A 17,150-nucleotide genomic window follows, 5' to 3' on the forward strand; every position below is an offset into this window, starting at 1 on the left:
AAAAACTAAAAAAGAGACCATGTTAGTATGCAGCTTTATTAGCTCAATGATTTTTTTCTGACATTGTTTGCAAATGGAGATGTGACAGGTCTTAATGCCAAAATAACATGCAAAACAGGCTTCAAACACACGGTAAAATCTCCTTTTCAGATTGAGTTTGAGTTTTAGTTGGCACCTCTCCATGTATGTAAAGTGTATGTAGATGTAGCAGAAAAGCTGTAAAAAAAATAAAAAAAGATACGTGTCCTCCCTGATGGGTTAAAATAAATATTTTTAAATAATAATAATATAAAAGTTGGCACCTCTCGATTCGCTCATCTGGTAAAATACCAAAATCAACTTCATTTCCAAAGCGTTTCCCTATTCTTACCACTGCCGAACAACCTTCTCTATACAGATCTACAGTAAGACTGCCAAACACCCCATTCTATCTGTCTTACCGTTGTCCTCACTCTTTACAGGAACAGGTTGAAACATGGTGAGACGGGCAGGTGACGAGAAAAGAGAGAGCGGTAGAGAGAGGAAAGAACAAGATAAATGAGTTGTAATACTTAACGCAAGGGGATTTACATTTGTAGAACTCATCAATACTTTAGAAGTATGTAGGCTACTTACCGTCTATGGAGTTGACTCTGATGTTGAAGTGAATTGGACCATCAATATAGCACCCGGGGTGTGAAGGGGCCACAACATGGCCGCCAGTCTGAGATGTACAGGTGAGGTAGACAGGAGAGGCAGGAACCGGAATTGAGGCAGCTGCTCCGTCAATCTCAGCCTTTACAGAGAGAGCGGAAGAGAAGAGGTTTTTTTCTCAACTCCTACACAGATTTTTTCCAGCATATTTCTTTTCTCAGGCAATACTAAGCAGTGCAGGAGTGAAAGAATATGGTATACCCACCTTGGTGATCTGCCATTCACTTCTGATTCATCTTCATGATTTCCAGGGAGATCGTCATAGCTCCATCGTGGCCGTGGGAGTTCACCATGGTATCCACGGTGTCTTGCCTGTCGGCGTTCTCCAGATGGCCCTCGGGGATGAGATGAAAGCCATCTGGTCCGTTCTGAGTCAGGTACCAGTGAAATGTCCAACCAGCTCCTTCAGAATAGCCAGTGGCAGCTCGGGGACAGGAGCAGGTGTCGCCATCGTAGAGCACAGTAAGTTACACTTCAGACACTGACATGTTCAAAACGTGTTGAACTGAACATTGTCTATCTATCCACACGGGTTCTCTGCAGAAATGGAACAACTATTTCTCGGTCTAGCTTCTGAAATGTCCATCATTCCTTTACTTTGCATCACTACATCTCCCTCTCCCTCTCCCTCACTGTCTCTCTCACCCTCTCGCTCTCTATTAGTCGTCTCTTTGTTTTCTGTCTCATGCAAATGTCATTTCGTGCCAGTGTACCAGTCAGTGAAACAGTTTCCTGTATGATGGGCTTGGTGGCGTGCTGCAGATGAAAACAGGGAGCTGTCTGTCAGTGGTTTGATGTTCGTTGCTAAAAACTGTCATTTCCCCAGACTCTACCATGTTTTGTTGAATCATGGGTGTCTTTTTCATGTCCTCACATGCCCGCAGAGCCGAACAGCTCTACCTTCTGCCGTATTAGTTAAGCTAGTATCCCTTTTTGTACACTCAGTGTAAGGGACGTTATTGTTACTCAGAAATGATTTTATGTGGAATTTATTACCACTGTGCAGCACCTTTAAACACACACACACACAGCTCAGTTAGAGAGAGTGGGAGAGAGGTAGTTTCATGTTGACAGTTGAGTATTTATTATAAGCAGACAGACAAACCGACACCCCTCCTGCTGTTACACTACATTTGGCACAGTGAAATAGTGTGACCAGGAACAATTTTACCCCGGGGTGCACATAGCATCACTACATCGCCTCTAACAGGCCTGCTATATGAACCACCTCTGTATTTAACACTGTACACTATACACAATTATTCTTAGAGAGTGTGTGTGGATGTGTGCGTACATAAAGTAGTGCACTATATAGGGAAGGGTGCGATTCCCTCCACTAGCTACTGTTGACAGTTTACAAAACAGAACATAAAACAGAAATATCTGTAGAAAAGCAGCAGGAACTAAAAGTGGTTTTGGCTGAGAGAAATGGCTTCTGGGTGTAGGGGGAGTACTATGGGAACGAAAGTCACAAACGCACACACACCGTACACAAATATATATAGACACACACACACACACACACACACACACACACACACACACACACACACACACACACACACACACACACACACACACACACACACACACACACACACACACACACACACACACACACACACACACACACACACACACACACACACACACGGAGTGTGAGAGTGAGGTAGTCTGTACTACATTGAGGACTACTCGTCTCTGATTGGGTGAAAGTAGCTGAAATGAACCAGTGGGACACTGACGCATAAGCAAATGAAACAAACTGTACAAACAAAACAATATTAACCAATCAAATACATCTCCAGTCAAGAAAATAAACAATACAATACATATCCAGCCAAGAAATAAACACACCGATAAAATATATATAATCAGGGTCAGGCGGTGCGTTTCTTTCACATTGGAGTTTGCAATTTTGGGACTATTCTATTGGTTCCTTTGTACCAGACAAACCAAATAAAGCACAACACAGGTATTTTACGAATGTATTTGACAGATGTACTTGACCCCAGGTATAGTTTTTCTCACTACAGTGGACAGTAATAATAATAGTAACCAGTAGCACCGGTCCATGCTTCAGACTTCTCTACAGACACAACACTTTGTAACCAATCAACACAGGCTTTATACACACACGTAAACCGTAGAGTTCTCATGTCTGTATCTCTGCACAGAAAGAGAAGCCTTTAAAGTCCTCCTGGTTGATCTGTCTGATAACAGCCTCGTCTGTGGGAGTTAACACTGGGTCTTCTCTGGTGAAGTCCTCGTCAAAGTTATTCACATCACGCCTCGTCTTCTACACAGAGAGAAGAAGAGAGAGAGAGAGAGAGTGAGAAGGCGGAGTCAACCAGGAGACACGTGTCTGTGTGTGTGCTTGTGCGTGTGTTTGTGACTTACAATGCGTGGTTTGAAGGGGGGTTTGAGTCGTCTCTGCTCCAGCAGGGTCCAGTCGATGTCTTTGAAGAATGAGTGTTTCTTAATGGCCTCGTCGCAGCCCTGAGACAACACACACCCTAACCTCTGGGCTGGAGCCTTTGTCATAAACTGCACGCACACACGCACACACAGTGAGAGAGAGATCAGTACAGACACAAAGAGGTTAGAGAAAGACAGAAAGAGAGAAATACAGAAAAACAGACACGGAGATATCCGTTCACACAGATGTAAGAGGGATGGATGGAGGGATGAGATAGACAAAGGTGTATAATGATGGAGGGATGGTACGTACAGCTCTGAGGATGGATACAGCCTCCTTGCTGAGCCAGACGGGGTAGAGGACATCGTCATGGAGGATAGACTCAAACAGGTCGTCTTCGTTGTCTGCTTCAAACGGAGGCTGGCCAGCCAACATCTCATACATTAACACTCCCAGAGCCCACCAGTCCACTGATGGACCGTACTCCAGCTCCTGCAGGATCTACACACACACACACACACACACACACACACACACACACACACACACACACACACACACACACACACACACACACACACACACACACACACACACACACACACACACACACACACACACACTCATCGTTATCTTTAACATCTGAGGAACTAAAAACACCGTAGGGGACAGAAATGTGTGTAACACTGGCTCAGCTCACCTCAGGGGCTATGTAGTCAGGCGTGCCACAGAATGTGGTGGTGGTGACTCCATTGATGATGCCCTCCTTACACATGCCAAAGTCTGCCAGCTTACAGTGTCCCTCTGCATCCAACAATATGTTATCTAACTTCAGATCCCTGAGAGAGGGGGAGAGAGAGGACATGGTTGCCACCAACAACAAAAAACGTAACACTGGTACAACAACAGCAGTTGCCACGATATAATTCTCATGTTGTGGTTCAAGGTCAGGGGTTAAAGGTCAGACGTTACCTGTAAATGACCCCGTTGCGGTGCAGGAACATGAGTGCGGAGGTAACTTCAGCAGCGTAGAAGCGAGAGCGAGCCTCGTCAAACTTCCTGGAGCGTTGGATCTGAAACATCAGGTCTCCTCCGTTCACGTACTCCATCACGAAGAACAGACGGTCCTGGAGAAGCAGGGAGAGGGTTGGGGTGTGAGTGTATATGTGTGTGTGTGTGTGTGTGTGTACATGTGTGCGTGTGTGTGTGTGTAGTGTGTACCCGGGTCTGGAAGCAGCAGTAGAGCTGGCAGAGGTAGGGGTGTGTGCGTGCCAGGGCCAGGATGCGCTTCTCTGTCAGGGTGCAGTCCACATCGTCATCCTGCTGGATCACATCCTTCTTCAACACCTTCACGGCAAACACCTCCTCACTGCCTTTCAGCTCTGCTAACATCACCTGCAGAGGGAGGGGGGGGGGGGGGGGCGAGAGGGAGGGGAGGGGCGAGAGGGGAGAGAGGGAGGGGGGGGAGGGGAGGGGCGAGAGGGAGGGGGGGGGGGGGGGGGGGCGAGAGGGAGGGGGGGGGGGGAGAGAGCGAGAGGGAGTGGGGGGGAGAGGGGAGGGGCGAGAGCGAGAGGGAGGGGGGAGAGAGAGCGGGGGGAGGGGCGAGAGGGGAGAGAGCGAGAGGGAGGGGGGGGAGAGGGGAGGGGCGAGAGCGAGAGGGAGGGGGGAGAGAGAGCGGGGGGAGGGGCGAGAGGGGAGAGAGCGAGAGGGAGGGGGGGAGAGAGCGAGAGGGAGGGGGGGGGAGAGAGCGAGAGGGAGGGGGGGAGAGGGGAGGGGCGAGAGAGAGAGGGAGGGGGGAGAGAGAGCGGGGGGAGGGGCGAGAGGGGAGAGAGCGAGAGGGGGGGGGGAGAGCGAGAGGGAGGGGGAGAGAGAGCGGGGAGGGGCGAGAGGGGAGAGAGCGAGAGGGAGGGGGGGGAGGGGAGGGGCGAGAGCGAGAGGGAGGGGGGATAGAGAGTGGGGAGGGGCGAGAGGGGAGAGAGCGAGAGGGAGTGGGAAGGGGAGAGAGCGAGAGGGAGGGGGGAGAGAGAGCGGGGAGGGGAGAGAGCGAGAGAGAGGGGGGAGCGAGAGAGAAAAAGAGACTTTACACCATCTCAAAACCCTTAAACATCAGTTCCATCCCCATGTCCATTCTCCGTCCCTTCCACCTCTTTCCCTCCTCCTAGGGCTGTTACGGTGGCCAGTTGAGTCACGGGAACTAGGGTTCTCCAAAACTGCACTCTGATGCCGCTGATGGTCATTAGTAGCCTACCGAACTCGCTAACGGCCCGACGCTAATGGCCTGGTACTCAGCGCTCCATTGTCCCTCTAATCACATTGACATCAATGCAAATACAATCAAAAACCACATCAAACACTTCAGAGTTTGAGCGGAATAGGATCAGCTGTTGGCCAGCGAGAGCCAGCTCCTCATAGCTGCTTGATGGAATTCAATTAATATTCCTATAAGCACATGTTGTGCAACATTTCTATAGGCTATGCTATGTAATTGTGTGGCAAAACAGAGTTTTGATGGCCTCCACTAAAAAGTGGAGGATCCCATCAGCTTCTATAAGCTAGGCCTACTATATTAATTTCTCAACTGTCCTAATATTAAGCACGTTGCTTTGCTTTACAACAGAGTGGCCTACCTTGATGGCATGAAATGGGATGTGGGAAAAGCTATTCAAGTGCATACGGATGACATGTATTTTTCTCCGTCAGTAAATTGGCATTGTGTTGTGTGACAAAACTGCACATGTTAGTGGCCTTTTATTGTCCCCAGCACAAGGTGCATCTGTGTAATGATCCTGCTGTTTAATCAGCTTCTTGATATGCCACACCTGTCAGGTGGATGGATTATCTTGGCAAAGGAGAAATGCTCACTAACAGCGATGTAAACAAATTTGTGCACAAAATTTGAGAGAAATAAGCTTTTTGTGCGTATGAAACATTTCTGGGATCTTTGAATTCAGCTCATGAAAAATGGGACTGACACTTTACATGTTGCGTTTGTATTTTTGTTCAGTATAATTTCACACATATATTATTTAGTATATGTAAAGACAAGATTAAATTGAGAAACAGCGCGACCTATAGGGCTATATGTTTTGATAAGGTTTGTATCACAACTCAAGTGGCCAAATAACTCCAAGTGTAACCTAAAGGCCTAGGAACAGGGTTGGAGAGCCCATAGTCTACAGAGAGCCTAGTGTAGGGTTCCCCAACTGGCAGCCCGCGGGTGGTTTTATTTGGCACCACACGTTTTCTGTGCAAAAAATAATAATAACACTTGGAAATCAGCTCCAAGCGATTTTAATTTAAGAAATCTGTTCCCAAGTATTCCTAAGCATAATAGAGAGACGTGATCGTATACAAATGTAAGAAAGTTTGAAAATGATTATAATTTAGGGAACATATTTGTTTGGGCTTCTTGAGGTCAATTTGCAGTCTACAAACTATTTGTAATTACAGTACCAGTCAAAGGTTTTGAGACACCTACTCATTCAAGGGTTTTTCTTTATTTTTACTATTTTCTACATTGTAGAATAATAGTGAAGACATCAAAACTACGAAATAACACATATGGAATCACGTAGCAACCAAAAAAGCGTTGGGGCGGTATGCAGCCTGAAAAACCTTTCATGCGACTTTTTTCAAATCATCATTAGAGTAGCATCATGCAGCCTTAGAATGTATTAGAAATCGAAACATATAGCCCAACGTTTGTATCACAAGTAAAGTTGCATAAATACCTCTAAATTAAGCATATAGGAGGACCTGTTTCTTTGTTAACCGCTCAACACAGAATAGCCGCATGTGCGCACTCCCTGAGAAAAATATCCTTTCTATTTTATTCAGCTATGTTCAATTGTATTGTTCTTACTATAAAATAATTAAAATAATGCCACGGAAATTATAAGCTAATATTGCCTGCTAAATCAACTAGTGTAGCCCGTAGCCATATAGCATAGCCAGATCAGGGCCAAACTTAAGAACGACTCAGAATACGCTATTTTGTTCTTCTGAAATAGGCTACATTTTCTTCACATCATGTTTTCTTTAGACCTGCCTAAAATAAATGACGGAATTATTGCGATGGTGTAGGACAGGGATGGGCAACTCCAGTCCTCGGGGGGGGGCCTGATTTGTGTCACACCTTTTGCCCTGGCCCCAGCTAACACACCTGACTCCAATAATCAACTAATTATGATCTTCAGATTAGAATGCAATTAGTTTAATCGGCAGTGTTTGCTAGGGATGGGGGAAAAGTGGAGTTGCCCATCTCTGGTGTAGGCTATATTAAATGGATTTATTACACTTTTAAAAAATGTGGATGTTCAAAAGGTCTGCATCAGTGGCTTGTAGGCTATGTCCGGAGATGCTAAATGTGTTTATGTTAATTAACGGTCAATTAACCGTGTGACCGGCAGTTATTTGCATGACAGTTATCGGCTGACAAAATGTCATGACCGCCACAGACCTATGCTCCTCCCTCCTTCTCCTCCTCACCTTTCCAAAGCTTCCTTTCCCCAGGACCTTAATGAAACTGAAGTCTTTGAGAGTCCTCCTCACTGCTCCGTTCTCCCGTGAGGTAGAGGAGGCGTAGGAGCATGTGGAGGAGGAGGGAGAACCTTGCATCTCTAGCGACGTCCCCGGTTGTAGCCGCTCCAACTCGGACAGCTCTGCACACGCACACATAAAGGAAGTCAGACAACTCTGTGTATTCGAGTATGTTTGTGACCATGTGTGTGTGTGCGAGCGTGTGTGTGTTTGTGTATTACCTTGCTGTGAGGGTGAGGTGAGGGGAAGCTCGTCTGAGAGTTCTGAAGGTGACTGGGAGTCTAACCCTGGGGGTAACTAAAGAGAGAGGGGAAAGAGAAGGTTATCGTCAACATTGCCATTGTCATCATTGCCATCATCAGTGTGTGTGTATACCTTTTTCCTGCGCTGTGCGGTAGTGGAGATCTTGTCAGGGGTGACTCCCATTTCAGCCAGGACTTTGGCGATGCCTTTGGCATCCACCCCGCAGTTGGGAGCTACGTTGGCCTCACACCTCTTGTGGACATTCATCTTACACACTACACACACACACACACACACACACACACACACACGTCTTAGTTAGGACCTACATTATATTCACACCATCTGTTGACAATGAACACCCACCTTGCATACTACCACACACACACACACACACACACACACACACACACACACACACACACACACACACACACACACACACACACACACACACACACACACACACACACACACACACACACACACACACACACACACACAGGTGCCATACCCTTGCATTGCAGGCCCTGCCTCATTAGTCCCCATAGTAGAGATCCACAGTGGTCACAGAAGGTAGGGGCCTTGTAGTTGTGGTTGCTGAACTTATGAGGCATGTTGACACTAAACCTCTGGGCACCAACCTGGAGAGAGGGAGGAGTGAAGGAGGGAGGGAAGGAGGGAGAAAGAGAAGGAGGGGGGGAGAGTTAGGAGCTGAGATAGGAATCTACACCTAGTATATAGGAGCATCTCTCTACACACAGTTATGTCCAGCGCACAGAGGAATATAGGCCTATAGTTTATAATAGACAGAATTTGGCATTTGTGTTTCCAAACCAAAATACATCATGATAACTCTACGGTGGCCTTGTTGACCAATAACAGTCCACAATACCTCCTCTGGTGTGTCCTCCTGCTTCTTCATCCCGGCACACTTGGTGATGATGTGCTCATGGCAGCGCTTGTGGACCACACATGTGCACACTGCAATAAACACACAATTGCACACTTAAGTGGACACTGAACACACGATGTGAATACAACAGAAAGACAACTCAAAAATGTCTCGATTCATTCTAGAATGTTCAGGTATCACTAGAACCATCATAATAATTCAAGAACCCAGACAGAAAGACGGACACAGACAACTCACCCTGGCATTGGTAACCCTGCTTTCCGAGTACTCCCCTGTCAAATCAAAGAGAGAGGGTGAGAAACAGAGAAAGACAGCATTTTGTAGAGAAAACAGGGATATTGGTGGCAGGTAGCCTAGCGGTTAAGAGCATTGGGCCAGTAACCGAAAGATAGCTGGTTTGAATTCCTGAGACGACTAGGTGAAAAATCTGCCGATGTGCCCTTCAGCAAGTCACTTAACCCTAATTGCTCCTGAAAGTAGCTCTGGATAAGAGCGTCTGCTAAGTGACTAAAATGTAAATACACTACATCGCCAAAAGTATATGGACACGTCTTCAAATTAGTGCTACAGCATACAATGACATTCTAGACGATTCTGTGCTTCGAACTTTGTGGCGGTGGTTTAGGGAAGGCCCTTTCCTGTTTCAGCATGACAATGCCTCCGTGCACAAAGCGAGCTCTATACAGAAATGGTTTGTAGAGATTGGTGTGGAAGAACTTGACTGGCCTGCACAGAGCCCTGACCTCAACCCCATAAAACACCTTTGGGATGAATTGGAACGCCGAATGCGAGCCAGGCCTAATTGCCCAACCTCGCTATTGTTCTTGTGGCTGAATGGAAGCAAGTCCTCACAGCAATGTTACAACATCTAGTGGAAATCCTTCCCAGAAGAGTAGAGGCTGTTATAGCATGTTCACATGCTTATGGTCATGTAGTGTATTCTATGATAATTACTGGGGCTGATTTCTGAGCTGCTTTATCTGGGTCTCACCAGCAGAGGAAGCTCTAGGATGGAACAGAGGGCTGATGCTGGTGTGTGTGTGTGTGTGTGTGTGTGTGTGTGTGTGTGTGTGTGTGTGTGTGTGTGTGTGTGTGTGTGTGTGTGTGTGTGTGTGTGTGTGTGTGTGTGTGTGTGTGTGTGTTTCTCACCAGATGAAGTCTCGGCAGTGTGAGCAGTAGGTCGGTTGCCGTAGATACGTGGCCATGAACTTGTGTCCGTTAACCTGGTGAACACGCCTCCGGACGGCCCCCTGCCGCCGCCGAGGACCAATCCGCTCTCGGAACACACGCTCCTCATTCTCATTGGCTGCCGAGGCTAACAAACAGACAGGCAGCATTAAAGAGGGGTCCAATTCGCAAATCCCAAATCACCCGATGCACCATATTACTTATCCTGTAAGATCTCCACCAGTGCCTAAGGGAGGTTGGGGTAGAGGCTAGCATCCGATTGTGGATTGGGCACACGAGATCGTTCCTAAAAGTACAGTATCTTTCTCCCTCTCTTTCTCCGTCCTCCTCTACCTCTCTTTGTGTCTTTCTGTGTGGGCACTACAACAAAGGACAGAATATGAAGATATTTACATTTTCTTCTCTTCCAGTCCCATCGTTTTACCTCCATCCATCTCTCCCTCTCTCTGTGTCCCTAGGACCGAATTAGCCTTATGAGACAAGAGAACCACCTCCACTCCTCCTACTCTCTCTGTCGCTCTCTCTCTCTCTAGGTTGTCTTGCAGAGGTGGTTACTGTGTGTGTACAGTATGTATGTGTGTGTGTGTGTGTGTGTGTGTGTGTGTGCGTGCATTTGTGCGTGCATTGTTGTGTGCGTGTATGTGTGTGTGTATGTGTGTGTGTGTGTATGTGTGCGTGCGTGCAGGTGTGTGTGTATGTGTGCGTGCGTGCGTGCGTGCAGGTGTGTGTGTGTGTGTGTATGTGTGTATGTGTGTGTGTGCATGCGTGCGTGCAGGTGTGTGTGTGTATGTGTGTGTGTGTGTGCGTGTGTTTGAGAGAGAAAACAAGAAAGTGGAGCAGCTAAACAGGCCATTACTGAGATCAGTGTGTTTTACATAATACATCATCCATCTGTTCACACACACCACACAGAGGGGCGGGGTTAGGCAGGTGTGAGTGATTGCCGTGGAGACGGGTGTACTATGAACTCACAGAACACTTACTGACCAATCACAACACACACACACAAGCACACACAATCACAGAGGATCTCAAATAAGGAAACGTGAGAGAGGAGTGTAGGGGGGAAAAGTATAGAAAAGCTCAACAACCAGGGTAAAGGGAGTGAAGAGGAGCGGATGGTGAAGTAAAGGTAGAAGAATTATAGGAGGATACGCAGCAGAAGAAAGAGAGATGATGGAGGGAGGGGAAGGGAGGGGACGAGAGAAGGCCCCTGAGCAGCACAGAACAGATTGCAGAGAGAATAACTCCTAAAAATACCTCCTCTCTCTCTCTCTCTCTCTCTCTCTCTCTCTCTCTCTCTCTCTCTCTCTCTCTCTCTCTCTCTCTCTCTCTCTCTCTCTCTCTCTCTCTCTCTCTCTCTCTCTCTCTCTCTCTCTCTCTCTCTCTCTCTCTCTCTCTCTCTCTCTCTCTCTCTCTCTCTCTCTCTCTCTCTCTCTCTCTCTCTCTCTCTCTCTCTCTCTCTCTCTCTCTTTTTGACTCTCCAGTTCTTGCCCGTCCTTATATACAAATATAGTACAAATGAATAATAAGCATATATTAGCATAAATTAGCTAGCTGAACTGTGAGGAAGTTCAGGTGTGAGAGGGGGTCAGGGAAGCAGCTGTAAAAAATTAACCAATGATTAAACGCCACAACATCTAAATTACCAGTCAGGCATCAGACTGCAATATCATATTGATCTAGTCACTGACATGTTGAGGGAGATCGAGAGAGAGAGAGAGTCAGAGCTTGTGTGAGACGGGGTGTAGGACAAAGGGGTGAGAATCGATTGAGAGACACACACACACACACACACACACACACACAGCTCTGCTGACTGGCCTTGCAACAATAGCCCTAGGGCTAGTGTCTGACCTCACTCTCTATGGGTAGAACAGGAGGCTGTGGGTGAAGCAGAGGGTTGTGGGTAGAGTAGTTTTACCTTCAGTAGAAGATCCTGACAGATCGATAATCACATAGACCTTCCCCTCTGGTTCTAAATCAACCTGGAGAGAGAAAGAGTCTGTTTTGATGTACAACACACTGCACACACACACACACACACACACACACCAATGACATCAAAGAATAGTAGTATAGTCCACCTGTTATGACGGAAATGTATTTCCAACATCCAGACATTCAAACACATATTATTGAGAGGAGCACCTATAGCTCCTGGAGCCAGGTAAGTGTTGTCAGTTAATTCTCACATGTTTTATTACCCACACCAGGATTTGAACCTGCTTCTGTAACCTAGGCTACCTGCCACCCTTCATAGCGTCAATGGCAGCTGGCCTCACAAGTATTTTACATTTTCCAAATGGAGAGAGAGAGAGAGAGCTGCGGATAGACAGAGAGAGAGAGAGTGATAGAGAGGGATAGAGATTTAGAGAGGGATGGGGGTTAAATCCTTGGTTAAGCTCTGGACAGCCGTAGATCCTCTTACGCAACACTCTGCCTGTCATACAGCAGATCTGCCACCATACACAGACACACAGAGCAATACATATGTAGACCTAATATAAATATAATATAAACACACACACACATACAACAAGATGGCTAAGTTAGAATCACACACTCAGAGACATTGCCTGGCTGAGACTTTAAGTACTTTACTGTCGCCATGGACATGGAAAAATTAGTTCACCTCATTAATCCGGTTAGCCAATTAGGATGCAGGGATACAGCCCTAGCCACACACACACACACTGTATCATTGAGTGTGATCTGTAAGTGTCTGGTGTCTAGGGAACCTAAAGTAGGTTGGAGACTGAGGCCAGCATTAAATACACATCTGAGTTCTCACTACCTGACACACACACACACGCACACACACACACACACACACACACACACACCTCACATTACACTTCCACTGTGTCTGCACCCCTTCCTGTCATCATCTCTCTGTCCCTCTTCTTCTCCCTCCAGTCACTTCTCTCTCTCCCTCCCTTTCTCTCCCTCCCTTTATCTCAAATTCAATATGCTTTATTGCCATGACATGGATAGGTAAACATTTCCAAAGTAAGGTAGTTTCAAATGCTATTTATTAATAAAATCACTTTTTTTAAATCACAGTGAAATCCCAATAACATCACATTAAAATGACATGCATTGTTACTGATGACTAGTACATCTCGAGATATAATAGGGCAATTAATTAGTGGGTACATTTGTAATAATAATGGTAACAGAAATGTTGATACATTGTTTAAATAGATCAATTAAAATAAAGATCTATCCTTTCCCTCTCTCAGGAGAGTTTTGTCTCCAACATCAAAGAAAAATTCTCAGAATTGAGATTTCAGCATTTTCAGCAAACACACACACACTTATATACACACACGTCAACTCACACAGAAAGAGAGTTCTCAAATTTCACCCTATTGCTTCCCTTTCACTAAGGCCATATATGACACACACTAGATACACACACACTAGATACACACACACATTGTATTGTTGATCAGGTTTCTTTTCCAGTGCCTTTGTGCTTGTGAATGCACTGGCCCATTTGTGTGTGTGTGTGTTTACAAGGGCATCTTAAGCCCAGTCTGCCCTACTTCTACAGAGGGTCACTGAGGGGCGTAGCCAGTGATGTCACTGCCCGGCAACCATCCAGTTATTACCCAGGAGGCCACAGTCAGTGATGTCACCACAGAGACAGGAGAGGGTAACTAGCTGTAGCAGTACAGAGAGAGAGTATTGACTTGGCTGGCTCATCAATAAAAACTGATCGATCATCGGAGTGATCCATTGATCTGTACACTCTGACCTCATACTGGTTGACAGAGCAGGGCAGGAAGCCCTGGGGTGTGTTTGTGTGTGTGTGTGTGTGTGCGTGTGTGTGTGTGTGCGTGTGTGTGCGTGTGTGTGTGTGTGTGTGTGTGTGTGTGTGTGTGTTGCAGTGCCTTCAGAAAGTATTCACACCCTTTTTCCACATTTTGTTGTGTTACAGCCTGAATTTCAAATTGATTAAATGTAGATGTTGTGTCACTGGCCAACACACAATGCCCCATAATGGAATTATGTTTTTAGACATGTTTAGAAATGTATTCAAAATGAAAAGCTGAAATGTCTTGAGTCAATAAGTATTCAACCCCTTTGTTATGGCAAGCCTAAATAACTTCCGGAGTAAAAATGTGCTTAACAAGTCATATAATAAGTTGCATGGACTCACTTTGTGTGCAATAATAGTGTTTAATGTGATATTTGAATGACTAACTCATCTCTGTACCCAACACATACAATTATCTTTAAGGTCCCTCAGTCGAGAAGTGAATTTCAAACAGAGATTCAACCACAAAGACCAGGGAAGTTTTCCAATGACTTGCAAAGAAGGGTATCTATTGCTAGATGGGTAAAATGTAAAAAAGCAGACATTGAATATCCCTTGGTGAAGGTATTGATTACACCTTGGATGGTCACTACATGGATGATCACACCCAGTCACTACAAAGATACAGGTGCCCTTCCTAACTCAGTTGCTGGAGGAAGGAAACCGCTCAGAGATTTCAACATGAGGCCAATTGTGACTTTTACAGAGTTTAATGGCTTTGATAGGAAAGAACTGAGGATGGATCAACAACATTGTAGTTAATCCACAATACTAACCTAAATGACAAAGTGAAAAGAAGGAAGCCGGTACGGAATAAAAATGACAAAACATGCACTAAAGTAAAACTGCAAAAAATTTCCTGAATACACCTCACTGAGTACCACTCTATATATTTTCAAGCATGGTGGTGACTGCATCATGTTATGGGTATGCTTGTCATCGGCAAGGACTCAGGAGTTTTGGGGGTTATAAAGAAACGGAGCTAAGCACAGGCAAAATCCTAGAGGAAAACCTGGTTCAGTCTGCTTTCCACCAGACACTGGGAGATTAATTCACCTTTCAGCAGGACAATAACCTAAAACACAAGGCCAAATACTCTGGAGATGCTTACGAAGACGACATTGAATGTTCCTGAATGGCCTAGTTACAGTTTTGATTTTAATCAGCTTGAAAATCTATGGCAAGACTTGAAAATGGCTGTCTAGCACAGATCAACAACCAACTTGACAGAGCTTGAAGAATTAAAAAAATTATAAAATGTGCAATATTGTACAATACAGGTGTGCAAAGCTCTTAGAGACTTACCCAGAAAGACTCACAGCTGTAATCACAGCCAATGGTAATTCTAACAGGTATTGACTCTGGGGTGTGAATACTTATGTAATGAGATACTATATTGGTGTATTTAATTTTCAATACATTTACACACATTTCTAAAAACAGCTTTTCACTTTGTCATTATGGGATTTTGTGTGCAGTCAGTTTCAATCCATTTTGAAATCCGGCTGTACCACAACAGAATGTGTAATAAATCAGGAGTATGAATACTTTCTGAAGGCCCTGTACATACTCATCAGCCCAGTCCTCAGCAGGCCCCCTCAACCTCTACATACTCATCAGCCCAGTCCTCAGCAGGCCCCCTCAACCTCTACATACTCATCAGCCCAGTCCTCAGCAGGCCCCCTCAACCTCTACATACTCATCAGCCCAGTCCTCAGCAGGCCCCCTCAACCTCTACATACTCATCAGCCCAGTCCTCAGCAGGCCCCCTCAACCTCTACATACTCATCAGCCCAGTCCTCAGCAGGCCCCCTCAACCTCTACATACTCATCAGCCCAGTCCTCAGCAGGCCCCCTCAACCTCTACATACTCATCAGCCCAGTCCTCAGCAGGCCCCCTCAACCTCTACACGTCACACACAAGTACGGACAGACACAAATGTAACGAAATTAATTTATCCTGTGTGCCACAAACTGTGTTAGCCTGCTGAGCTAAACTCCTATGCATTAGCTTGGGGAGCTAATGCATGTCTTAATGTTTCAGGCAAGGATACTCATCATGCAAGCATGATTCTCTCACACACACACACACGCACACGCACACACACACACGTCTTCCTACCCAGGCCTGGTAGTGTGTGCTGCCGTTCTGCAGAATGTCCTCCAGCTGTATGGTGCAGTTAGCCACAAAGTCGTCATATCCGATTGGTGCATCATGGAACACTGACATCTCCAATTTCCGTCCGTCCGTCATCTGGGCTGTAAAGTCCTACAAAAAAAATAGAACAGAATAATATAATATAATTTTTGTCAATCTATATCCAACTGCACACTTTTGTTGGCCAGATTTACACCAGCCACCTTCTTCCCATTAGTCTGCCTCTGTAACCTTTAGGCTAGCCCTAAACAGAAGCACATGATTAGTACAGGTGTTTGTGTTGGGCTGAAGCAAAAGTGTGCCACCAATGCTGCGCTGCCCTGGAGAAGTGGATCTGGTACAGTACCTGGTTCCATGCAGGTGAGTTGCTTCTGTTCTTGGTGCAGGTCTGTCCCAGGTGGGTCTGGTCCAGGTTGAGGGTGAGGTAGGGGTCCAGGAGGAATGAGGATGAGTTCTTCCCCCCTGCATGGCGGAGTGCCCAGGGGGTGGGCTTCAAATCCACCGCCTCACACACACGCACCTTCAACACCCCACTGAACACTGGCATGTTGGTGTGTATGTGTGTGCAGATGGTCCGTCTGTCTGTAAGTCTGTTCTTTCTAACTAGTCACCATATTAGATAGGTAATCCTACATCCCAGAATCCATTCAAACAGTCAGACGTTTACAACACACTGTCACAGATACACACACATAGCCTACACACACTGTCTCACACACACGGTCATGTTAAAACGTAAACATGGGTAAAAACACCCCTCTTCGCCCTTAATAGAGTCTATTGGACACACCCCACAGTCAGGTACCGAGCCTGCTTGCGCCAAACCAGGTCGGGCCAGACGACAGACGGTGCACTCTGTGTTTGTTTACAGTCCGTCCCGTGCAGATGGCAGAGATAGCGAGGGTTGTCGTTAGCAGAAATAACGAATAACGACGCTATAGAATAGGTATCGGTGGTGGGGGGAAAGGAGAGAAGCCCGATCATGAATCACAGAGAACGGCTCCGGTCCTGATCATCTGATCAGAGACTGTACCCGGTAGAGCAGCTGCTGTCCCGGGCTCAGGGCGGGGGAGGAGACCTAGACATCCGCGATCCCTCCACCGTGTCTCGTGCCGGCTGTAAGCAGCTCGAACTCAGTAAACAGCTCCGACAGAATCTGTCTTGAACA

The 17,150-nt window shown here is 46.2% G+C and overlaps 1 protein-coding gene across 1 annotated transcript; it reads right to left on the reverse strand.

The window, feature by feature from the left end:
* Positions 1–2,338: 2,338 nt before the first annotated feature.
* LOC120029801 (protein kinase C epsilon type-like) lies at positions 2,339–16,529 on the reverse strand. Its single transcript, XM_038975074.1, has 16 exons — positions 16,329–16,529; positions 15,947–16,093; positions 11,923–11,986; positions 9,960–10,116; positions 9,048–9,082; positions 8,790–8,878; positions 8,409–8,538; positions 8,027–8,169; positions 7,873–7,948; positions 7,601–7,773; positions 4,334–4,507; positions 4,085–4,239; positions 3,813–3,951; positions 3,425–3,613; positions 3,094–3,240; positions 2,339–2,992 (listed from the first exon to the last, which is right to left on the reverse strand). The coding sequence occupies exons 1-16, from the start codon at positions 16,527–16,529 to the stop codon at positions 2,849–2,851; spliced, it is 2,163 nt and encodes a 720-aa protein (XP_038831002.1). The 3' UTR covers positions 2,339–2,848.
* Between the last annotated feature and the right edge of the window lie 621 nt (positions 16,530–17,150).

Source organism: Salvelinus namaycush, chromosome 35 (assembly GCF_016432855.1).
Source record: "Salvelinus namaycush isolate Seneca chromosome 35, SaNama_1.0, whole genome shotgun sequence".
Classification (NCBI taxonomy): domain Eukaryota; kingdom Metazoa; phylum Chordata; class Actinopteri; order Salmoniformes; family Salmonidae; genus Salvelinus; species Salvelinus namaycush.